The 25,993-nt window shown below is 45.6% G+C and overlaps 1 protein-coding gene across 2 annotated transcripts in view; it reads right to left on the bottom strand.

Annotated features, from left to right (window-relative positions):
- Positions 1-4,797: 4,797 nt before the first annotated feature.
- LOC126538482 (adenylate cyclase CyaB) overlaps positions 4,798-25,993 on the bottom strand; it is a 75,081-nt gene continuing 53,885 nt past the window's right edge. For both annotated transcript variants that reach the window (XM_050185325.3, XM_072288021.1), the window contains exons 2-5: positions 22,509-22,694; positions 13,984-14,094; positions 12,185-12,310; positions 4,798-4,956 (exon numbers count right to left, since the gene is read on the bottom strand). In XM_050185325.3, coding sequence (XP_050041282.2) covers positions 4,816-4,956; positions 12,185-12,310; positions 13,984-14,094; positions 22,509-22,688 — 558 coding nt within the window. In that variant the 5' untranslated portion in view covers positions 22,689-22,694 and the 3' untranslated portion in view covers positions 4,798-4,815. The remainder of the gene's footprint in view (positions 4,957-12,184; positions 12,311-13,983; positions 14,095-22,508; positions 22,695-25,993) is intronic.

Genomic DNA, 25,993 nt, shown 5'->3' with positions numbered 1-25,993 from the left:
GTGGTTGTACGAAAAGGTTTTAACCACCTAAAAACATGGTTTAGGGAGAAAGTCTCCTAAGTAATGCTGTCACACAAAAGTTGTATAACAGTGCGGAGTGTCTCAAGATCCATACATAACTAAATTTCTGGCCTTCAAGCCCTAGCTTTTTCAACACAATTGTGTGTGCAACAAACATCTTGCTTTTTAAGCACTATTCTTATAGTGACAGACTTCTGTCTGTTTAAAGTAGGCGGTCCAATCTGTCTTACTATGTCTGGTTAATTCCAATGCATTCTTGACTGTTGCTGCAATGGTGGCACCTTCAAGGCCAACTAGATGTCCCAGACTCAGCTGAAAGCATGAACACAGTGGTTGTTTCTTTTCATGATGGTTTCACATGTGACTTGGCAGTTTGGGGTTCAACTTGTGCTGGTTTTGATTGTGGTGGGTTGGAGATGAAATGAGAGCTCATGGCATGTTCTGCACTGCACAATGCGATCCTTTGACTGGCATCCTGTATAATAGTTTCTCTTGGACTGCTTTCTGATTTGTTGAGCTTTTGGCCGGATTCTTATGGATACAAACTTGCATACTGGGCTAGGCAATCATGCCATTGTGCTTATTAGCAACACACGATATACACAAGAATATTGTCAGGCATGCTAAGGCATATGGGCTGGCAGTATGTAGCACACTAGGGAAAGCACACCAATGCTGGTATGGCATGGTAACGCTTTTCGCTTGCACCGCTGTGGTGTTATCAGATTAAGGTAGAAACAATGACATCTAAGCTTCCAGTGCCTGCACTTGCAATGCAGATACTAGAGCATGCTAATCGCTGGCATTGGAAGTTTGCAAAGCATTGATTACATACTAAGCCAACCCGCATCCCTTACGTGCCAGCATCACGCCCGCCTGTTACACACCACCACTGAATCTAAAGCAGCATGCAGTTGCAGGATATCAACGCAACTGAAAACATTTAAAGGATGCAGCATTGATGGAAGGTAATTGCTTAATACAAACGTCGATAGTCTCCCACATTTTGCTCTATGACAAGCACGTGATGAAGTATAATGCAGTTCGTCTTAGATTAAACACCAGTTAACACGTCATTTTTCTGTTTAGAAAGCATAAGATTGCAATAATGTATTCACATGAAGTTTATTGATTGTGTGTCCAATTTTGATAAAGCCTAAACAACTCGCCACGCGAATAACACCTTTTCATGCTTGTGAAGCAGATGCTGCTACCATTCAGTTTGCTGTAGGTACACATACACAGCATGTTTGCCTCCCACCTTCTGTGGCATGCTGAAGGTAGTAAATTGTTGTGCTAAAGGTTCAGCAGAATGCGCACCTGCAACCTGCCACTGACATTGAAGATGTGTAAGAACTACAAAAACATTGTGAAAATGTGAAAAATGCACAGAATATTGTAACGCCTTTCAATTTGGTATTAGAATGTGTGCGCGACTAACTTTTAACCACAGCACCTTATGGCATAGACAGTAGTGTTGCACGATGGGAGGCCTGCGATATTAGCAAGCTTTCCTGGGAAATACTTGCAAGTTTTTGCTCATGGCATAGTGAGGGCCTCAACTTTGGGAACCTCGATACTTGAAGTAGCACACAAAGGTTTATTGGCCAGCTGCCTACTCCTAAAGTTCATGTACTGCTTAGCAGCTGCAACAATAATGATTAAGATAATTTGTGAGCAGTTTCATAGCAGAGTGGACTTGCAGGTAACAGCGCAGTCTGTTTCAAACAATTAGTTAAAAGCTTCTGTGTTGCCGTGATGTTCCTATGAGCTATTTTTGACTGCTGCAAGTTTCTCAGCTGTGTGCATACAGCCCAAGCTGTTCTTGCTTATATGAATATTTTTGAATAAGTGAAAAAAAAATTGGCTTTTGTTTTATTTTTCAGCTGCCCTCTGAGCTTTCATTCAAGCACCGCATTCCAGAGGTCTGCTGTGAGCAGACGTGGCAAATTGAAGTAACATGCAGAGGGTCCAATAAACTACTCGTAATTTCAGACAAATCTTTATAATGTATGGTCAAAATTTTCTTTTAAAAGTGTACGCACTAGTACAACCTGAACTTTCCATCTAAACATTACATTTTATATTAGTAAGAAAGACATAACTATAACAACAGCAGCACTGCAGTGAGGAACGTAAATGGTACTCGAAGTGTCATACTGAAGTATTCTATGAAGGCCAATTAGTTTGTAACTTTAGAATAATTGGCATGAATTTCTGTGCCATAGCAGTGTTCCAATCCGTATGCTGCATCATGTAGGGAAGAGTAACCTTACAATTAAAACCAATGCAAAACTTTAAAACTCAGAATAAGTGCATAAATATAAAATGGGTACAGAGAACTCTTCATCTATGCATGTCTACATAAAATACAGGATTTAATCACTGGGGCCACATAAAGGATGCCTAAAGACGGGACACACGAAGGAAACATAAAAGCAGTAGCCAAATTTCAACATGGAGGAAACATAAAGGACGTTTCCTCATGTGAACTCCAGGAAACACACAGTAAACATAAAGGACATAACCATTTTCAAAAGGAGGCCAACGCTGTTGCCTTGTCCAGTGACGGAGTGAAACCAAGAGGCGTGGCACCAAGCATTCACTGTCGTTGACGACATCGCTGCCGGCGACACCGCCATGAAGCTCGAAATTAAGCCGCAGAATTAAAGTTCCTGGGATTTTGCAATTAGGTTCTGAGCAGAAAAGTCTCAAACGATGCTTTCGTGGGTCAAGTTGGACCGATGATGCTCAATAACCGCTATCCTGTGCACAGCCACTGTACAACGAAAGGAGCTGCAGTACAAACAGGAGCGGGTTACTCTGTGGCGGTATGCCAACGCTGTGGCCTTGTCCAATAACGCAGTGAAAGCCGGAGGCATGGTATAAATAATTCACTGTCCTTGGCGATATGGCTGCCAGCGACACCGCGATTAAACTCAAAAATCAGTCGCAGCATTAATGTTCCTGGGATTCCGCAATTAGTCATGAGTAGAAAAGCCTCAAATGATGCTTGCAGTGGTCAGGTTGGACCAATAATGCTCAAAAGCCTTTCCATCCCCTGAACAGCCTCTGTACAACGAAAGGAACTTCAGTACAAACAAGAGCATGTTACTCTGTGGCCCCATGCTAACCCTGATCCTTTGTCCAATGATGGAGTCAAAGCAGGAGGCGTGACACAAAGCATTCACTGTCGTTGATGATATGGCTGCCAGCGATACCGTGATGGAACTCGAAAATAAGCCGTAGCTTTAATGTTCGTGGAATTCCTCAATTGGGTTCTAAGCCGAAAAGCCTCAAACGATGCTTGCAGTGGTCAGGTTGGACCGATGATCCTCAACAGCTCTTCCATCCCGTGTACAGCCACTGTACAACGATAGGGCCTGCAGTACAAACAGGATGGGGTTAATCTATGGCCGCATGCCAACGGCGCGGCCTTGCCGACTGAGCCTGAAGCTCAACATGGCCGACTGAAAAGACTACGCAACAAGTGGACAGGACAGCACAGTTCCCTACAATAATAACGACAGCGAACTGCGGCGCTAGCGTCTACGGGAGTTGTCAGCATAGCGGTTTAGCCAGCATGGGGATGAATGGGTAGTGTACGCGTATATGCGTAATCTTCGTTTTTAGGGCTTTGAATCGTTTTGTAGCACAACAAAAATATTACGTTACAAGCCAAATCATTCGCAGTGATACAGCATGCACGTGAATTCTTATTGCCTTCTGCGTTCAGAGAACGATTTTCTAGAAATTCGAGGCAATAGAGGCGCCTACATCCCAGTAAATGAGGCCACTGAACGCGTCCAAAACAAATATCTGCCATATTCACGTGCTCACGATCAACATTTGGTGAACTTGAATTTCTTCGTGAAATAGAAATTTGCAAAATCGTGGTTCAGCTGTATAGATAGATATACAGACACTGTAAAGTGCGTGAAGTATCCCGAGAAAGCTAATCGCATCAGTGGTGTTCCTTCTAGTAAAGTGAGTACATAAAAACTCAATGCAGAACAGTGCATCTGTCCTGATCTTTCACTTGTCCCGTCATGTGTGCAGTTCGCTGTGTTTAAGCTGATCTTCATGGCTCAGTGCGTTGCCAAGTTTTGACGAACGACTGCTAAAAGAAGACACAAGAAGACAGACAAGGTGATGCGCGAACTGGCAACTGGTTTGGAGATGACAGGAACGAGATCCAAAATAAGTAAACAGTAGATCGACACAGTTCAAGTAACATCAACATGCTCAAGTCACATGCATCTTTCAGGTTCTTTTTTTTTGTGGATTGACATTTCTCAATTTTTTTCATAGAGCAATCTAAGGCATGCTCACACATCCACCATTGACATCCACTTTGAAATACATCATTAATTTCCCTTACTGTTTTGTCCTTCGAGCATGTGATGACTTTCGCGCCATGGAAGCGCGGCTCATGCATGCATGTCACACAGTGCGCAGAGAAACTTGGGAGCGCACTCAGCCATGAATCACGTCAACTAGCCCCTGTCACGAGCTTTACTGAAGCTGATCATTGAAGTGTATCCTGGTGTTCCGTTTCGGTCTGAGATTGTGTCCGCAAGAATTATTCTTAGTGTGCCGGCTATGCACAAGCGCACAGATGTCTAGCTGCGCTCACGCTATTGCCCTGCCACGCTTGGACGGGCTGGGCATCAAAGTGTACAGAAATTTCACTACAAAGCGCTATTCCATATTTACCCGCTTATGATTTGGTGCCGTTAAACCAGAAAAGTTGTAAGCTTATACAAAGGGCAGTGGCTGATTGCAAGGTAAATTTTATTCCCAGAGGGTCTGTTGAGGCAGCATGTCGATGTACGAGCCAGAGATGAGGCCACTGGTGTCTATGCCCAGTTCCTTGCAAAGCCCCTTGGCAATGGCCTGACCTTCATCTGTCGTCTGCTTCTCTTCCAGCACAACCTGTCGGTGACCGAACAGAGATCTGAGGCACTACAACGTACATCACAATGTGCTAAGAATTGCTATGAAGTACGACCTTGTATATTTAGAAAAGGTGATAGATGAACATTTTTAGAGCTTGTCAACTATACGCAAGGCTCTTGAAGCAATGATAACAAAAAGACCAACGCTTGACGTTCATTTCATGAATTAGGTATAGGACCTACAGTATTCAACGTAGTTCGAAAAATGTTTAAATACTTTTGTTTTGAGGTGCCAAAACCACGCTATCATTGAGGCATTCCGTAGTGGGTGATTCCAGGTTCATTTTGGCCCCCTGGGGCTTTCTCATCTGCACGTTAATCTAATTGTCCGAGCGTTCTTTTGCATTTCGCCTCCATCAAAATCCGGCCGCCGCGGCCAGGATCGAATCCCCGACCTCGAGCTCACTAGGGCAATACCACAGCCTATAGTTAGCTTTAGCGAGAATAGGCACTTGATGGTGCTTGTAAGGACAAGCCGTGCGACACAGTAATTTACTTAGTTTTGTCTTTGCTTTCAAGCAACTTATTTGTTCGCCCGCTTTTCCTTCTCCCAGCGCTCTTTGGCCCCTCGTGTGGGTGGCATGTAGGCGGTTACGAACACACACGTCCAGAGAAGTTCTCGCCTTTAAGTAAACAGGTTTATCATGGTGTCGTTCTGCAGGCAACTAAATGAAGTTGTTTCTCTCTCTTTCGGTAGACTTGTGCACCGCAAACAAACATGGCCTCTGTATCCATGTTTGCAAAACGGTCATCGCACAAATTTTGAGAAATTGTAGGAAGCGGTCTTATGTATGCATGATCGTAGTACAGAATACGTCCATTTATACCGAATAATGAGATACTCATCTCCACATTATTACGTTATGTATGAATGCGAAAGGTTGTTATTGAAAGCAGTAAACAAACCACTTTTCTGCCTACTTATGTTCTGGCGAGACAATATAGCCGCGCGCCATGGCGTGCTGGCTCGCGCATCTCGAACAGAAAAAGTTTTCAGAGAGGTGCGCTGCACACATGTTGTATGACAAAAAGATTAGAAGCCGAAGGGTGTTGAAAGCAATATCTGACAGCGGAACACAAGCTGTAAATATAAATGCGAGAGGCGTCGGTTTCTCCTGGGGCCTGCAGGGAAAGACCCGTGCTCGTCGAGCGCACAGCAGACGAGAAGCGGGATAGAGTTTCCCCCTCACGCATCAACAAAACCGTTGCCATGGCAGCATGTTTGATTTTTTCTTCGTTATTTCTCTGGGAAGTTTGGCCCACCAAGCACCAGGGGAAAAATTGGCGCTGGTGACGCAGTTGCCGTAAAGTTGCCGTAAAGTTGCCGTTTTCTCAGGCTCAGGCACCAGCTGACGTAGCCGTGACTCTGCCCCCAACGCAGATCGCTCTCAAGATACCGCCGCGAAACCGCGCGCAGTCGCCACATGCGCAGTTGCAGCCAATGTGGAACCCCACCCCACTCCGCCCGATACCTCGCAACGCTGGGTTCCTCGCGCGCGACGAAAGACGGCGCCCATCCTCTCCCTTTGCGTCCCTTTCGCGCGGGCGAGATTGAGCCTGCGATCGTCGGCTGCTCTCCCACATACAGGCTGGGTGCGCGGCTATGGTACTATCGCCATTGGACTTTATATGCAACCTCACGGCGACCGCGACGCCGACGGCAGAAATGCCCTTGGAGCGTCGATATAATTGCTATCGCAATAAAAAGCTAGAAGTTTACAGCGGCGTAGCTCTTCACGCATACAGATATCACAATTAAGGAAAGTGCGCTTGTTAAATCGTGCACAGCGGTCAAACATGAGTTGAAAGCTTGTGTCAAATAAGTACATCGTTGCCTTGAGTTTCACAGAAATCCTATAAACAGGTTATTTCTATTATATCAGGGCTATGTATATTACAACAATTTCATCTGCTTTAAATTTCCCGGAAAGACAGTTTACATATCCATGGTAATTGACTTTTCCTGGGGAGTTACGAAAATGTTAACCTGAGCTTTCACTTACAAGAAGTTTCCGATTATCGGCACTGTTATTTTTATCTCAATTGCCAAATAAAACATACGCCCCAAAATATCAGTAGAGCGACAAGTTAGGCTAGTCGGTGGAAGTTTATCTTACTATCAGAGCAGATAGGCACAAGTCGTTAAGGTCGTACTGAATCCACTAAATATGTAAAAAAGAACAATAGAATCTCAAGTTACTCAACAAATTCCAAACCATAGCAAATAACATTATACGCAAGTTATGGGTTCGCCGTGTAGAGGCCGTGTATTTGCTTTCTGCCAGCCACATCTTGATGCGGACGAAATGCGAAACCACCCGTGTTTAGGTCCACGTTAAAGAATACCAGGTGGTCAAAAAAAATTATCAGCCCTTCCATTCTGTGAAGAAGGATGAGCAGCGAAGCTGCGGCGTGTTTACCTCAATGGACCCATCTATGTATTGCGCTCAACACGCGTCCGACCCATACAAGAGCGAGGTGGACACTGCCGATAAAGCCGTCTAGCCGACTATGACGCAGCTACCGCACACAACGCCCACTGGTGGTGACAGTGTGCACAGGACACGGGTGGCAGTTAAACCGAGCCTCGACGTAGGCGACGACATGCGTTGATCGGGGCGCAGTCAAAGGAGTTGCCTAAACAAAGCACTTTGTAATTTGCGATTGAGCACACTTCCTAGTTAATTAGCCGAATGAAACTTGGAAGGACTAGAGTTTTATTCTAGCGGAAAAACATGCGTCTGTCCGTTTCACTCCCGCAGAAGCCCATGTATTGACAGCAGACGGAAATTCCACAGTATTTACAACTTCCCTGTGAACGACGTAATCATAAAAAGTAGACGAAACTAGGTGTGATGTTACAGCCCTCTTAACAGCCAATTTCAGTGTAATTTGTATCGGGATAGTTTAGACGAAACAATAGTTACAGCCTTTTTCTGTAATCATACTCTTTCCGTAGAGGGCCATGTATTCACAGCAGACGGGAATGAAACTCTGCGCATGATGGAGTCGTGCTAGCGGCCAACTTTAGTGTATATTTTTCCATCATACCTACATTAGATTGACAGCTACTGAGCAATCGCAAGGAACTGGAGATGACATTTTCGTGTCGACGGGAATCGTAGACGGACGGACATCGACCACTGCTGGAGGGTATACAGCTTCGCTGTAAGAATTATTCCGGAGTCCCACGGCCTCATTCACAACCAGATCATGGTTCTGGCGCGTGAAACCCAGAATTACTTTCCTTTCTCTCTGCCGTTAGTGGGAACAAAATAGGGCTGGGATCATCAATGGTCCAAGCCGTTATTTACATACTTCGTCACTAGGATTGGCTGGTCGCGAGCGGTGGATGACGAAGTATGATGGAGAATCATTGCATTACAGCAGTCAGGCCAAGTTTAGCAGGGATCTACGCACGCTCAACACGGCGTCATGGCTAAATATTTTTCTCTGTAACGAGAGCAAGCTTTAGCTCAGGATCTCCTGTCTAAATACGTTGCTTTTAACGCGACAGTGTTAAGGACCCCGTGTCGCAGAAAATCCAGCGTCGACCATCCTTCCGGCAAAAATCATTCCGAACCACGCATACGCAAGCACGCAGGCCGTCCATGAAGCGCTCAGCGAGTGAAATTTCTCAAAGAAAACTATGCCTGAAAAGATCCTAAAGTGCGACTTACAGACAACATATACTGACATGATAGCGTCGGAGTTTAATTTGAAAATTCGAGAAAACAAAATTCTGTTACGCGGAAACTCAAACATTACCCATTTTGCAATTTTTGCATTTAACGCCGATGGCGAAGCTCCAATGAGAGTGAGGAGTACCGTATGCTATTTCTACTATTCTTGGGGCTGTCATCTGCCGCATGTGTTATTGCTATAGACGACGGAATTTCACCTACGAGTGAGAAACAACGTGACGGCGCTCCAAGTCGTCACCACAAACAGCGCGATCGCCACTTGTTTCGCAGTGTAGATTTGCGCCAAAAAAAAACGTATGCGCTCATATACCCTGCATTCTGGAGGCAAGACTGAAAAAATGAACTGATTAGCCGCAGCGCCATCTGCGACTGGCGATGCACCATTCGAGACACGCTAAGGCGACTAACCTTGAATTTTCTAGGTTTCTCGCATACGCTGACAGGAGGATAAATATAGGCAAGGAAGAAATATGGCTCCAGCCGAGAACAAATTCACTGCCTAACGTCAACTACCAGTAAAAAGCATGTAAAACGATGCTATCCATGAAACAGCAGCAGTGTCCTTTGTAGAGAGCTAGTTTCCCATCATCATCATCACCACCGAGCCTCTCGTTATCACCACTGCCAACCCATGCAATTAGGCCAACCGGAGGACATAAGCGTTACCCAAACACCACCTGTCCGATGGCAAGCGTTGTGCTATTCATTGGCACTCCCGCATGCGCTCCCTCTTGCTTGGTCTGCAAGTTTCCGTTTCATTGCGCTACACGACTTGCGGAAGTATCCCCCGTCGACGGTATTTGAGCAGACTTTGCCCTCTTTCCTGTCATACTGAGTGCGCACTCCTGATATGTGCTCCCCAGTTAGGCGGCTTGCCAGGGCTGGAGAAGCACCAAAAGTGGGGAAAATAAAGCGCATGTAGCTGATTGGCAAATCGTTTTCTTTTTCTCAATTAGCGACTACTTCAGGCATCACATCTGTAATGCAAGAGCACAGTTGCAAATTAAAAGTTTGGAGGACGCTTAAGGGTCGCCTTAAGAGTGGAATGCGATAGCATTCAAATATCCCTAACTGCTTTTCACGCTTCCCGGCAACTGTAACCGTGATGTTTACTGGGAAACGCTCGCGCCGAAGCTGTGCACGAAGGCGGGCTTTCTGGTAGAAACGCGGCCTCTTGCAGGGGCCACGATGCGGCAAGGCGAGCGCCATCTGGAAGTCTTTCAGGAAGGGGGCACGCTCCTCCGTGAACTCCGAGATATTTACGCACCGACGTGCGCAAATGGCGGACGCCGCCTCCGGTCTATGCATTGTAGCAATGCTGAAAAAGGGTTTTGTGTTCTCCGGTAACAGAATTATGTTTCCTCGTATATTCAAACTACAATCCGAGAGCTACATCATGTCTGTGATCTGCGTGTAAGACTTGGTTTACGATTCTTCCACGTATTTTGAAATGAAATTGTTTATTTGAAATGAAATTGTTCATTTGCCATCCTGTTTGGAAAATTTGCTAGCTTGGGAAAATCAATTAGTTCCGTCAATTCCTTGCGTCACATGGAAGGCCTGGCTAGGTGTGTTTGAAAAATTTTTTGGCCGAAACGACGTCCGACGCGGAATGCGGACTTTCTGCAACACGGGCTCCCAACGCTATCGCGATAAAGCTTTCGACAACGCGTCGTTGGCTGTTTCGCGTGAAATTAAATCTAGGCATACACGAGCGTTCTTCGAGTGCGGCCGCCGAGAATCACATCGGCGACCCCGTGCTCAGCAGCAGAACGCCACACGGTGGGAAAGTGTGGCCACGCGCAGCCTAGCGAAGAGCACATATGCCGTACAGGTGCAGAAACCATCGACGGTGATTGCCAATGCAAGCTGGGGGCCCGACGCTTCCGAAAAGCTATTCGCTTTGTTAAAGTGGCTTTTCTACCACTCCAATCTCTTACGTACTTGCGATTTCCTGCACAGTGGCGAACGCCCCACACATCTAGGTGTGGGTGCAGTGCGCCTTAAAAAAATCGTAATCGAGCCTTACAGCACAGCGGCCACGATCGCAGGCACGCTTCTCTCGTTCTCGCTCTTTCGAGCACCTGGCGCGAGCGTCACGTGCCAGTTTCTCGCATTCTTCCCTCGTGACAGCCGGCGCCTCGAGACGCCGTGCTATACTGCACTGCTTACGGGATGTGCCCACTATAACGATACAAGAATGCTGGTTTGACGAACAACTCGCTATAAAGTTCGAGTAGGCGCATGGCCTAGCCGTCAGTACTGTTTAGCCAGGTAGAATTTACTTTCTGGATTGCTCATGGGTAGCTTCTGCAGCCTCACGCATTTTGGTTTCTTATGAGACTAACGTATACAAATGCGCTTGTGAGTTCGTTACATGAGCGCGGTTGTTTTTCCTTCTCTGTCATAATGCTCCATCGAGTGAGTAATGTCATGGTAAGGTTTGTAACAGCACACCCAAGACAAGGACAACAGAAGGAATAAAACGACGACACAGCGTTGTTGTCCTTCTGTTGTCCTTGTCTTGGCTGCGCTGTTATAAACCTTACCATGAATCTCAACCAACTGGCCCAACTTACCGTTCTGATGGAATGAGTAATGTGTTGTGCCATTTTGCTTACTTTTTATGTTGTCATTCGGTATTTCTCAAAACACAGTTAACGTACTGTAGCGCGGTACAAAAGGGTGAATCAGACTCGTGCAGCAGTTTTCTGTCGTGAAAGTAAAAGTTTTCTGCACTCGCGGGTCCCTTTGAGCATAATGCCTTTTATGGAAAACGATTTTCACATCTGCGCGCAGGTCCGCAGCGACCAGGAGACTGCCCTTCTATGCAGACCTTCTGAGAAAGGAAAGAAAGAGCGGGAACGACACGCGGCGGCTCATGCCTTAGAAATTACTGAAATCAATCTAAATAAATCGTGACAATTTGTGAAGAGAAGGCTTTTTGATTGCAGCAGAATGCGAAGTTATTGCGAATCAAAATAAACAGCGCCGCAGCATACGCTAAAGACAGAGATAGACACGCTATTTCCTGTTTAGGATAACGTATTCTTTTGAACTTAAGGCAGTACGTTTATTATTATTGTTTGTTTTGAACACACATATACAATTAACAGGAAAGGAAAATCGAGCAGCAGGCTGGCAACTGCCACCAGAAGGGGCACAACGCCTACCTACTCTTCAGAAGGTAGGTGACAGCAACACAGAAATGGAAGATAGGAAGGAGGGGAGGAAAGATGGAAACGAAGAGCAACAGGATAAATCTCAGAAAACCGAAAGCACGCGTTTCGGGTCATCTTCTTCAGCTGTAATTTTTCTTATTGAGCAGATCGCGTTTTGCAATCTCTTGGTTACGCTGGTGGTATTCTCATTGTGTAAAGCACACTGACTGGTAATCAATCAAAAATTTTGCAACACAGCACTTTCATTGCTTTCCCTCTGGAAGATCAGCTTCCCAAGCTGCCGGCTTTCCACACGCCAGCACAACGCAGACTGACCCACCTCGAGCTCGACGAAGTCTCCGAGAGCCTCGACCGTGTCCACGTGCACTCTCGTCTGGCCCACGAGGAAGAGGTCCCGCTTCTTGCTCACCACGCCGCGCACGCCCATGCTTCGCGACAGCAGTCTCTGTGCACAAAGCCACAAAGCCACTGACGGTGGAAAGGAAAGAAAGGCCTCGACAAGATGGCTTCTTTCACGTTATGCCTCAGTTATGGCAAAGCCTCTTCAAGATGGTTTCGCAACATACCGGTTTTGAGCATCGAAAGCAAAAGGGGACGCTTAAGCGAAAGAAAGCCGCATTCAGGGCCGAATGTAGCTGTTCAACAGACAACTGTGTCTAGTAAGAGACAGAGAAAAAAAAACAGAAGAAAAACACCCTGCACACCAAGTTTCTAACGAGGCTAAGATATCCAAAAGGCTCTAACGGTTTCATCCATTCAGAAGCACAAATTATTACCGTCCTATCCGCAGTACGATTTATTTTACAAGCTACCATGGATTGTAACACGGTTCGCCTTTCAAGCCCTGGGATATGCGGAAAATAAAGTAATTATATAAAGATATTATGTCTCACTAGTTGCTTGAATAAGTATTTTGCGACTAGTCCACGAATTACACTGCAGGACTACAATTCGCGCGAAACTAATTTCGGATGTCCCGAGCTTATGTGCAACCACATTTACGTGCAATTCGTGTTTATCCCTACAGGAAAAAATCAAATAACAATAATTTAATTATTACTTTTACACGAAAATAGAATAAATATCATCATGTGTGAGACAGCACGATGCGCTGTTTATGAGTTGCCTTTCACTAAAATGTCAGAAAGTCAATAAAATTTTTCTACGGCAGAACGTGTCATTACGCATACGTCGCACCAGCCACCTAAGGTCATCATCGTCAAGCTGTACGTTTATTTATTTACTTATTTTCGATACCCTCAATCGCCGAGGCATTGCAGAGGGGAGTGGGTGACAGCATATAAACAAAGAAAAAACAGAATGAAACGTGCAGCGTTATACAGTATTAGCGACAAATTGTAAAAGTATTCGTATCCTGGTTGTCCATAGTTTGAACTCTTGATGACTGTCGTAAAATAATGCACATCAGTTTGTGTACGCCCATAGTACGCTGTACAATCACGACGTGCACATTTCGCACGCTTCCGCTGAGTTCATTTGACAGCCCTGGTATTACCATCGCCTTCCATAGTTGTCCACAAAAGTAGCCCCAAAACACCCGTCTGTGTGGAACACCTCAAATATTATGCACTCACTTTGGCGTCACCGTCACCATAGACAGCTGAACAATACCACCCCAGTATTCACGAGATATGTTGATTGTAGGCTGCAGTAGTGTCAAGTCAACGCGCTTCCACGCCAAATGTGTCCCTAGGAGTACTTTCCTGTTGGAAAATTGGCGCTAAAGACGTCAAGCTCATTAATTAAACGTCCTTCAGGTATTCTCCCTGCAGCTTCATACGAATAGCCAAGGGTGGCGGTCTCAGTGGGGATGTTATCCAACGCTCTTGTCGACAACATCCAGGCACACGGTCACTTTCGACTCGACCCAGGAGCATCTCTATACGCCCGCACAGTTATGAACGCGAAGAGATGAAATGTCTCAGCAACAAGATGCCTCGGATGGCTGCGCCATTACTTTATGATACCTACTGGCATTGCCTGCCAGGTAACATACATGCTCGACGAGCGGTCCGTGTTCCCATAACACAACGTCGTAATGTATCCATCGGCGTTAGGCAAAGACTCCCCAGAAAGCTGCTGTTGCCACAACCTCACCTTCAGCAGGAGTGCCTCGTCAATGGTGGAGAACTGGAGAAAGTCGTAGTCGCTGCGCTTTGGTCCCTCCGTGTCAGGCCGGTCGTAGAAGTACAGCGTGGCGGTCTCCTTCTGCACAAGAGGACATCAGCACCGAGTGATTACCCTTTGGAGACGCCACATTCACCCACGAACAGCTTTTTATTTCTTTTTGCACCTTCAACATCTTCATAAACAGGCGGTAGCAAAGCGTGATAAAAAATTTTGAGAAAGCTCGAATGCTTCTGTATCATAGTTTCCACAAGTGTGGAGCTATAACCCCCCCCCCCCCCCGCCCCCAAAATAATTCTGAGGCTGTTCGTGCAACAAAGACGACTACTTATGAAGCACGCCATAGTGGGAAACACCGGATTAATGTTGAATTGGATTATATTCTGAGGTTTTACGTGACAAAACCACGATTTGATTATGAGGCACGCCGTAGAGGCAGACTCCATATTCATTTTCACCACCAGAGGATCTTTAACGTGCCCCCAATACATGGGATACAAGCGTTTTTGCATTTCGCCTCCATCGAAATGCGGCCGCCCTGGCTGGATTAGATCCAGCGACCTCGTGCATAACAGCACAACACCACAGCCGCTAAACCACCGCGTCGTGTCCCGATTAATTTTGACCACCTGATGTTCTTTAACGTGTACACAGTGAACGATACCAGTTTTGCATTTCAGAAGGGAATAGGTTTAGGCATGTTGGCAATTCATCGTCATACAGAATACGCACTCTTAAAAAAAATTCTGGCTCTCCCGTAATGGAGAGCAGATGTAAGCATGAAATGGTTACCGGAAAAGCATATTGGTTGGAGATTATACTATCCACAATCTTAAAATGGGTGTAGTGCATGTTCATAACGACACACCCCACCACATCACACCGCCCCACGCCATACTGTGCACTGGTCCATATGGACGCAATAGTTGGCTGTCACAGACAAAACCTCATTGCAAGTATCGTCTCGGTCAAACGGCCATTCGCTGCGCGCTGGACGCTGCCGTAGGCGCCACGGAACTCGCGAACCACTGGCGTTGAAAAGAGCATTCAGCCAAAAAAGAAATGATGACAATGAAGTGTATAGTGCCTGGTATCTATCTGCCTTTCGAACGTTGCTATTGCAAGTGACAAATGAGACTTCAGCATGCTATAAGTTGCAGCTTCAGTGATATTGTGAACAAACATTGTGAAGAACTCGGAAGCAATGTTTTTGTAACTTGTTTGGAAAGTAACTAGCGTATGTAATGCGATCTTGACTGGTTGCCCGATGTTATCGTTTGAGTGCCCGGATAAGACGGCTTTTTGCTCAAGGTCACATGAAGGTTGCCCACAATGGGAGCTAAAAGCATTTCATGCTTCAAATGTCGTGATATCCACAAACCAAATACTAACACAATAGTTGTTACAAAAAACACTACCCTTTTAGGAAGTGCCGGTAGTGAAAGTACAGCTAGTACTTTTCAGAACCTGCTGAAGCTAGGAAAAATCACTTAGTACGAACTCAGTAGTGCAGTTACTAATGCAACTGCAAAATAATTACGAACAATACAATGGAGCTCATTCGAGTGCCGCTTGCATTGTGAAATTAAGTCGATGGTACTGTAGGTGCATAAGAAACTATAATATTCTCACGTGGTAGTGACTCTGACGAACAGATTAGAAAAACTGTAAACGGCGAAACTAAATCTTTATTGGGCGAACATGTGCCTTAAAAAAAAGTTATACTTAAAGCACAACGATAGCGGCGAACACAGGAGGCAATTGTCGAAAATCTGATCAGCGGGTCAAGAGCGTCGGCTTTTATGCGTCCGTCGTCGAACGTTCCAGTGTAATCGCTGCGACCCGCGTGCCTTCCAGAAAGTTCTACACGATTCGCATCGCGTGCTGAAACCAGATTACACAAGGTTGGGTGCACAACAGACAGCGGATAGAACCATCGATTACTTTCGAGAAATTTCCGATACATGTAGGCGCGTCCTGCGCTGTGCGATAACATTTGTGAGGCGGTGAAACGTGGTCACTCAATAAAGACAAACAGGTGGACGTGTCAATACCGCCCTCTTAAATAGCATCGTCCCGATGCTACCAACATAACAGAGCGAAACACAAAAGGACACTTACTAAACAAATGTAACCAAGCAACAAAAAGAAACAAAGTCCAAAAAAAGAAAGTCCAAAGGTCAGCTACGCAAATTCCCATAGTTCAATAGCGCTTGGAGAATGGCTTGAGTCGCATAACGTGGACTATTTCAGGTCTTGAGCGGCGCCGCTGTGATAGCGAAATGCCGGGCACGACCTCATAGTCGAGTGCTCCAATGCGTTGGATGATCTTGTAAGGTCCGATATAGCGGCGAAAAAGCTTCTCGCTAAGTCCTCGTCGGCGAATTGGGGTCCAAACCCAAACACGGTCACCAGGCTGGTACTCTACGTAGCGTCGTCGAAGGTTGTAGTATGAGCTGTTGGTTCTCTGTTGGTTCTTGATTTGCAGGCGGGCGAGCTTTCGGGCGTCTTCGGTGCGCTGGAGATAGGTGGCAACGTCATGATTCTCTTCGTCGATGACGTGCGGAAGCATGGCGTCGAGAGTCGTCGTCGGATTCCTGCCGTAAACCAGCTTAAATGACGTGATCTGTGTTGTTTCTTGCACTGCAGAGTTGTAAGCGAAGGTTACGTACGGCAGGACGGCATCCCAGGTCTTGTGCTCGACGTCGACGTACACTGATAGCATGTCGGCAAGGGTCTTATTCAGGCGCTCCGTAAGACCATTCGTCTGCGGGTGGTAGGCAGTTGTCCCAGTGTGGCTTGTCTGCCTGTATTGCAGAATGACTTGCGTGACCTCTGCTGTAAAGGCCGTTCCCCTGTCGGTGATGAAGACTTCTGGGGCGCCATGTCGCAACAGGTTGTTCTCGACGAAGAATTTCGCCACTTCGGCTTCACTATCTTTCGGCAGAGCTTTCGTTTTAGCGAAACGGGTGAGGTAGTCCGTCGCCACGACGATACACTTATTTCCGGATGTTGGCGTCGGAAAGGGTCCCAACAAGTCCATCCCGATCTGCTGAAATGGTCGGCAAGGAGGCACAATCGGCTGTAGCAATCCCGCTGGCCTTGTCGGCGGTGTTTTGCGTCGCTGACAGTCTCGGCATGTCTTGACGTAGCGGGCAACGTCGGCGGTCAGGTGCGGCCAGTAATGCTTTTCCTGTATTCTCGATAGCGTCCGGGAGAATGCGAGGTGTCCAGCTGTTGGATCATCATGTAGGGCGCCGCGCAGTACTTCTGGACGCAGCGCTGACGGAACAACAAGCAGGTAGTTGGCGCGGACTCCTTAGAAGTTCTTTACGAGTAGATTGTTTTGAAGCGAGAAGGAAGACCATCCTCGCCTAAATGCCCTAGGTACAACGTCGGTGTGCCCTTCCTAATACTCGGCGAGGCCTTTTAGCTACGCGTCTGCTCGTTGCTGTTCAGTGAAGTCTTCCGAACTTATTATTCCAAGGAAGACGTCGTCATCCTCGTCATCATGCGGCGGCGGGTCAATGGGGGCGCGTGATAGGCACTCGGATTCAGTTTGTTTTCGTCCGGGCTTATAAGCTACAGTGATGTCGTATTCTTGTAGTTTGAGGCTCCACCGCGCCAGCCGTCCTGAAGGGTCCTTTAAGTTCGCTAGCCAACACAACGCGTTATGGTCGCTGACGACTTTGAATTGTCTGCCATATAGGTAAAGGCGAAATTCTGCTGTAGCCCAAACGATGGCGAGGCATTCCTTTTCGGTCGTAGAAGAATTGCCTTCCGCTTTTGACAGCGACCAGCCAGCGTAAGCTATCACACGTTCAAATCCGTCTTTCCTTTGTCCAGGACGGCACCGAGGCCTAGACTACTGGCGTCAGTGTGGATTTCGGTACCGGCGTCTTCGTCGAAATATGCAAGTACCGGCGGCGACTGCATGCGTCGTTTCAATTCTTTAAATGCGTCGGCCTGTGGCGTTTCCCACTTGATCTCGACATCACATTTTGTTAGATATGTCAACGGCTCAGCTTTGCGTGAAAAGTCCTTGACAAACGCCTGTAGTAGGCACACATGCTAAGGAATCTACGCACTGCCTTCTTGTCGATGGGCTGCTGGAACTTTGCGATGGCGGCTGTCTTTACCTTTCGAGTAACTTCCGATACATGCAGGCGGCGCGTCCTGCGCTGTGCGAACATTTGTTAGGAGGTGAAACGTGGTCACTCGATAAAGATAAACAGGTATACGTGCCAGTATGAAAAAGGATAAACGGCGTCCTTTCGCTATCTATTAAGCAGAATTGTTGGTGTAGGTAATACTTACCAAGGACATGACGGCGTAATGACTACGGATAACAAAGTACTAGATAACTCCATCAAGCAACGTACGATAGGCAAGAACAGTCTTCCTTTCTCGTCCTCGCTTATGGCGGTTTTCTTTGAAAGATCGCTCATGCCGAACGATAAGGGTGCTACGCGACACGTACGCGAAGACGAACTTCAAGAGTACTTAGAGAAGTCGTTTTAGGCAGCACATGTTGCAGCGTTGAACACTTATGTATTTGGATGAATAATGTATCCTGATTCTTGTATCCTAATTTCTACAGCCTGCACATATTTGTGCTACGATGTTGACGTAACTGTTAGTACAACATACAGAGTAATACTACAGCTTATATAAATTTTGCCGAATACTGTCACAATCAGAGCCTATGGCTGAATAAACGTACACTAATCACAGCCTAATACAGACTACACCCACATGAGGTAGCAGTAGATTGGTATTTACTTATTAAAATCTAAGAAATCTTTCTGACTATTAAGTGCAGCACTTACTAGGTTTACTAGCCGCTGGCTAGTACAGAAATAGTAAGATGGCAGTAAAATACATATGAATCTAGTTCACGCATGCATTTGCTAACTATTTACTAACTTTTTGTTCAAGAGTGCATAGCGCAACAAGAAGAAAGGACAGGTCGAGGCAGGACAAGCACAGCAGTGCATTTGGCCCCCATCGAAGTGCTGCAGGCACGTCCGAGATTTGATCCCGCGACGTCGTGCGTAGCAGGGCAGCGCTACGTAGCCGCTAAGTCACCACGGCCGGCAAACAATAGCTATAACTCTGTAAACTAGTCAGGATGTCACTGCGCTTGCATCGTCAAATTTGTTTGGGTTCCCCCGAATTTCTCTGACTTTATGAAAGTTCTCAATCATGTTATGACACCGGAGGTTCAGGAGCACAGAAAAATAGTTGGCTTTTAGATTGCTCAAGTTACTAGTCAGTCTATAATCTTGAAGTACTACCAGGCAGGTTGCCCTATCATATTCGACTGAACAATCTGTTTCGTGTTACTGCGACCACCTGGCCAGGCTCAGAATCACAAAACAAGAAAAGGACACCATTTGGCGCATTGCATAGGGTCAAGTTGAAAATTTCGCTCGTCTGGTGACAAGGCTAGTGACATATCACTAATTTTACCATAACTACTTTTGGAACATTCTTTCCTGATTCAAAGCAATAAGGCCGAAGGTTTCCTATAGTTTGCCTGAATTTTCGAGGACGGACATATACTTTGCAAATTCCTGGCTATTAGAGTTTAGGTATATAAACTGTACCTATACTATGCATTGTATTCTGATGAAGGCCGGACCCCTGTGGAAACATCAATAAATCGCTTCATACGTGCGTCCACTTCACTGTGCGTGTGTGTGTTATCGCACAGCGCAGGCCGCGCCTACATGTATCGGAAGTTTCTCGAAAGTTATCGGTGGTTCTATCCGCTATCTGTTGTCAGCCAACTTTCTCAAAACGCGAATAATGTAGAACTCTCTGGAAGACACGCGGGTCCCAGCGATTACTCTGGAACCTTCCGTGACTGACGTATAAAAGCCGACGCGCTTCATCCGCTGATCAGATCTTGCCACTATTGAGAGATTGAGCCGCTATTGCTGGTCTTTTTGTGTAGCTTGCTTTTCAGGGCATATGTTCGCCCAATAAAACGCCACTTTTTTCAATAGCAGTTTTGCTGCCTTCTTCAACGTCGCTACTACTTGACAACACACACACACACACACACACACACACACACACACACACACACACACACACACACACGTATATATATATATATATATATATATATATATATATATATATATATATATATATATATATATATTGGCACGTGGTAGTGACGGTAAAGAACACAGTAGCAATACTGTGAAAGACAAAACTAGCTTTTATTGGGCGAACCTGTGCCCACAAAGACAGGTTACACTTAAAGCACAACGACAGCGGCGAACACAGTCGGCGATCGTCGAAAATCTGATCAGCGGGTCAAGCGCGTCGGCTTTTATAGATCAGTCATTGAATGTTCCAGAATAACCGCTGGGACCCGCATGTCATCCACGAAGTTCTACGCTATTCGCGTCGCGCATACATGCAATCAGATTACACAAGTTGCGGGGAAAGCGGATGGAACCATCGATAACATTCCAGAAACTTCTTTTACATGCAGGCGCGTCCTGCGCTGTGCGATAACATTTGTTAGGTGGTGAGAAGTGGTCGCCCGATAAAGATAAAGAAGTACACGTGTCATTACCCCCTCCTTAAAAGCATTGTCCCGATGCCGCAGAGCTCAATTGGTAGAGCATCACACGCGAAATGCGAAGGTCGTGGGATCGTTCCCCACCTGCGGCAAGTTGTTTTTTCATCCACTTTGATTTCTATTACTTTATCATTTCCTTATTAAATTTTTTAAGCACAAGTAAAATCCCCTATGTTGACCTTGGTGGCAGTGTTTTTTGGCGTCCCATGATACGACTATATATATATATATATATATATATATATATATATATATATATATATTGCAAGGCACTGCCTTGGAGGAAGACTTCCATAAGAGAAGTACGTGTTGCTGGGCCAGTCGGTTCGCATTGCTGAGTAGACCATAAGCATGATAGCTTTGCGCGAACAAGGAAGGACGGGAGGCAACAAGGGGAGCGGTAACTTTCGACTGTTTATTCTATATTGTATAACATCCAATATCACACACACGCTAATGCGCAAGATACAGAACAGCTTCACTTACGCAACACCCTAATCGCTGCCGGCTATCAAAAAACCTTCTTTCTGCATGCAAATGTGAAACTGATGTGTCCCTAATGCAAGATGAACCTCGCTCTTTATTGTGAAACGTCTAATAATTCACGTGCCGTAGTGTCCCTGCTTTTTCCAAGAATCCGTATCTTAATTAGTAGTTCACTTGTGCCTCACACGGATGTGAATTGCAGTGCTTAGGCAAATATGCCGACTGATATGGCAGTAATTTCTTTGTTGTCCGAGGCGAATAAAGCGAGCACGTGTCACCCGTCTACAAGGTGATGTTGATATCTGCATATTCCAAGACTGTTAGAGAGCCACCGCTAAGCTTTGCCTCGAGTCCGCTCTTGTGCGGTCGTGCCCTCACGCAATGCAGGCAAGCTTTAAGAATCAATTGGTTCGAATGTCTTCCGCTGGGTTTCCCGGCGCGCTCATTACTGCCGTTGCGGAGTCGCGTGGTTGTTGTAAAATACATGCCAACCCGTACAAGAACTGTGCTACCGGAGTCGTCTATAGGTTTCCGCTGTCTTGCGGTAAGACATATGTCGGCCAGACTGGGCGTTGCGTAAACGAGCGTGCGCGGGAACGTGCGCTGTCACTGCAAGGTAAAGACGGAGCACATTTGCCTAAGCACTGCAATTCACATCCGTGTGAGGCACAAGTGAACAACTAATTAAGATACGGATTCTTGGAAAAAGCAGGGACACCACGGCACGTGAATTATTAGAGACGTTTCACATTAAAGAGCGAGGTTCATCTTGCATTAGGGACACATCAGTTTCACCTTTGCATGCAGAAAGAAGGTTTTTTGATAGCCGGCAGCGATTAGGGTGTTGCGTGATTGAAGCTGCTCTGTATGTTGCGCATTAGCGTCTGTGTATATATTGGATGTTACACAATATAGAATAAACAGTCGAAAGTTGGCGCTTCCCTGGTTAACTACTGTCCCGCTTTGCTTGCGCCAAGTGATCATATTTTCCATAAGAGACCCTGGCTCAGAGAAAGAAGAAAACCTGGTGGAACCTGAACGCCCAACCTACCAAGCACAAGCAACATGAAGAGAAGAACGACTTTAAGTACATAAGCAGGTCCCACCAAAAATATAAGTTTCTTAGTCAAGCTGAAGACTGAAATATGTATACCTATATTGCATGTAAATATATGGAAATTGTATAATAAATCCCGTTGTTTGCTTGCTGTCGCGTTCTCTTGGCCGTGGCCTCGGTGGTAGTAGAAACCCACCCCCTGTTTTTTTTTTTTTTCGGTACGTTTTATATTTGACGTAACGAATACGTCCTATTCATTTTTCTTCATTCGCCGCATGCGATACTTCGGTGCAGCAGACATGGCTTAAACCTTTCTTTTATCTAACTTCGCCCAACAATATATTCTGTCACCTGGACGTCTCCGTTTTCGGCGAGCAGCTCCTGCCACCGCAGCTTCAGCCTTCCTCGGGCCGCGCCGAAGTAGGTGTCCTGCTGGCGCAGCGCCGAGTGCGAGCGTGCCAGAGGGCGAACGCGTTCCAGCAGGCAGGAACGGTCAGCCAGCCGGGCTTTCAACTCCACGTTGGACGGCATGGATCACTGGGCATAAGTAGAAACATCGCTGCTGTGCCACAGGAAGAGATAATAGTTGCGAGCCAGGCTTGTTGATACATCAAACAGCGCAATAGCGGGATAAAAATATTAAGGGAACAAACGACACAGCGCCTTAAACGTCTGTCCCGTTATTGCGATGCGTGCTATATTAGGAAGAGAAAAGTCAGAGATATCACTAGAGGACAGTTTGACTCTATATCGCTGGGCACCGCCACTGTGCCGGTTCGTATAATGTATTGTAACAGTTCAAGTTGGCAAAACGTATACAGTGTAAGGTAAGAGTTCATATAAGGCATGGTAACAGTTCCCGTTAGGAAAACGTAGACGGCGTATGGTAACAGTTTATATAGGGCATGGTAACAATTCCCGTTAGCAAAACGTATACGGCGTATCGTAAGAGTTCATATAGCGCATGGTAACAGTTCCCGTTAGCAAAACGTATACGGCGTATCGTAGGAGTTTATATAGCGCATGGTAACAGTTCCCGTTAGCAAAACGTAGACGGCGTATGGTAACAGTTTATATAGGGCATGGTAACAGTTCCCGTTAGCAAAACGTATACGGCGTATCGTAAGAGTTCATATAGCGCATGGTAACAGTTCCCGTTAGCAAAATGTAGACGGCGTATGGTAACAGTTTATATAGGGCATGGTAACAGTTCCCGTGAGCAAAACGTATACGGCGTATCGTAAGAGTTCATATAGCGCATGGTAACAGTTCCCGTTAGGAAAATGTAGACGGCGTATGGTAACAGTTCATATAGGGCATGGTAACAGTTCCCGTTAGCAAAACGTATACGGCGTATCGTAAGAGTTCATATAGCGCATGGTAACAGTTCCCGTTAGCAAAATGTAGACGGCGTATGGTAACAGTTCATATAGGGCATGGTAACAGTTCCCGTTAGCAAAACGCATACGGCGTATCGTAAGAGTTCATATAGCGCATGGTAACAGTTCCCGTTAGCAAAACGTAGACGGCGTATGGTAACAGTTCATATAGGGCAAGGTAACAATTCCCGTTAGCAAAACGTATACGGCGTATCGTAAGAGTTCATATAGCGCATGGTAACAATTCCCGTTAGCAAAACGTAGACTGCGTATGGTAAGAGTTTCGTATAAGGCAAAGTAACAGTTCCGGTTAGAAAAACGTATACGGCGTATGGTAACAGTTCATGTAGGACACGGTAACAGTTCCCGTTAGCAAAACGTAACGGCGTGTGGCAACAGTTCATATAGCGCATAGTAACAGTTCGCGTTAGTAAAACGTTAACGGCGTATGGTAGCAGTTCGTATAACGCATGGTAACAGTTCACGTTATCAAAATGTATACGGCGTATGGTAACAGTTCATATAGCGCATAGTAACAGTTCGCGTTAGTAAAACGTTAACGGCGTATGGTAGCAGTTCGTATAACGCATGGTAACAGTTCACGTTATCAAAATGTATACGGCGTATGGTAACAGTTAATATAGCGCATGGTAAGAGTTCATATAGGGCATTGTAACAGTTCCCATTAGCAAAACGTTTAGGGCATATGGTATCAGTTCGTATAGGGCATGGTAACACTTCCTGTTAGCAAAATGTATACGGTGTATGGTCACAATTCATATAGGCATAGTAACAGTTCCCGTTAGCGGAACGTATACGGCGTGTGGTAACAGTTCATATAGGGCATGGTAACGGCTCCCGTTAGCAAAACGTATACGGTGTATGGTGACAGATCATATAGCGTATGGTAGCAGTTCATATAGCACGCGAATACACGCAAAGTGCTTCGAGCTGCCAGTCGCACGGCAATTTTGCGTGTATTTGGGGCTTCTTTCAGGCTCAGGAAAACACTTATGTAGCACGTATCGAGCAAGAGAAATCTCTATCGGGAGTTTTCTATGTTTCTCTACAATTTTCTCATTGATATTTTTCATCTAACTATATTATTTGAGAAATTGATGAATTAATTAGGACTAATCATCTAATTAGGTGGAATTCAGAAAATAATTTCAGTCTCCAAGCGACGACAAACAACATTCCCTTACTAGTGAAACACGTTGCCGGGCTGGTTAGTGCAATGCATTAAGAAAAAACCGGCAAGAAAAAGATGCACACAGGAAACATACAAGAAGACAGGAAAGAGGCTGGACTACCAACTACTACCAAGTCCAGCCTCTTTTCTGTCTTCTTGTATGTTTCCTGTTTGCGTCCTTTTTTGGCTGGTTTTTTTCTTGAAACATTACCTTGGTTCTGTCCAGCTACGTGGCATTTTCAGGGTGTCTACCAAGTTGACACTTCCAAATTACCTGAGTTTTCCAAGTTTGCCGTGAGTGCATTTGCGAAATCGCCTGGGTGACACAGAATTTTGTTTTATGCCAAGACAGATTGACACCATGTCGCCCGATGCTGTCGCTCCCTAGTAAGCGGGTTAAAAAAATTTAAAAAACGACCTAATCCAGTTTGAATAGTAAGGAGTAGTGTTTATTTTACCCCAAAAGAAAACAAAAGGGCCGCGTTATGCGAAGTTATCAAAGTTCTGCGAAATCCAAGTTATGCGAAGCCGAAATTGAAGCAGCCAAAGACACATTTTTCAACCATAATGTTTCCAACATGTTAGCCCACAACACAAAAAAATTCTGGAAAGTAATAAACCCCAAACCATCATCACCAGGCTTCATTTCCATAAAGAAAGACAATGAATTCCTTCCATCATCGGAGGTCGCTACTGCATTAAATTATTTCTTCTGTTCTGTTTTTGCAAGTGAACTTCCCGTTCCCGTTAACATTGAAGTCGGTTCTGTTACCTCCATCATGAGTGATATCATAATCTCCCAAAAGGGCTTTGAAGCTGCTATTGATCGTCTTTCTAACAGCTCGGCTCCCGGTCCAGACGGAATCTGTCCAACACTACTAAAAATGACTAACCCAGTGATATCTCGCATTTTCGCCGCTCTTTTTCAACAATCTATTGATTCAGGATGTGTTCCTGACGAATGGAAAATGGCTAAAATAATTCCAATCTTTAAGTCCGGTGACCCATCATCTGTCTCTAACTACAAACCTATTTCACTGACCAGTATTCCATGTAAACTATTAGAACACATTATCTCATCAGCAATTATGAAATACCTAACCGATCACAATCTCCTCTTCATTAACCAACACGGGTTCTGACGGGGTCGCTCATGCGAGACGCAGTTATTCGAGCTAGTCTCTGACCTGCACCAAGCTATTAACGACTCCTCACAAATAGACGCCATATTTATTGATTTTGCGAAGGCATTTGATAAGGTAGCT

The sequence above is a fragment of the Dermacentor andersoni genome, chromosome 4, assembly GCF_023375885.2.
Source record: "Dermacentor andersoni chromosome 4, qqDerAnde1_hic_scaffold, whole genome shotgun sequence".
Classification (NCBI taxonomy): domain Eukaryota; kingdom Metazoa; phylum Arthropoda; class Arachnida; order Ixodida; family Ixodidae; genus Dermacentor; species Dermacentor andersoni.
This window is presented reverse-complemented; position numbering and strand designations above follow the sequence as displayed.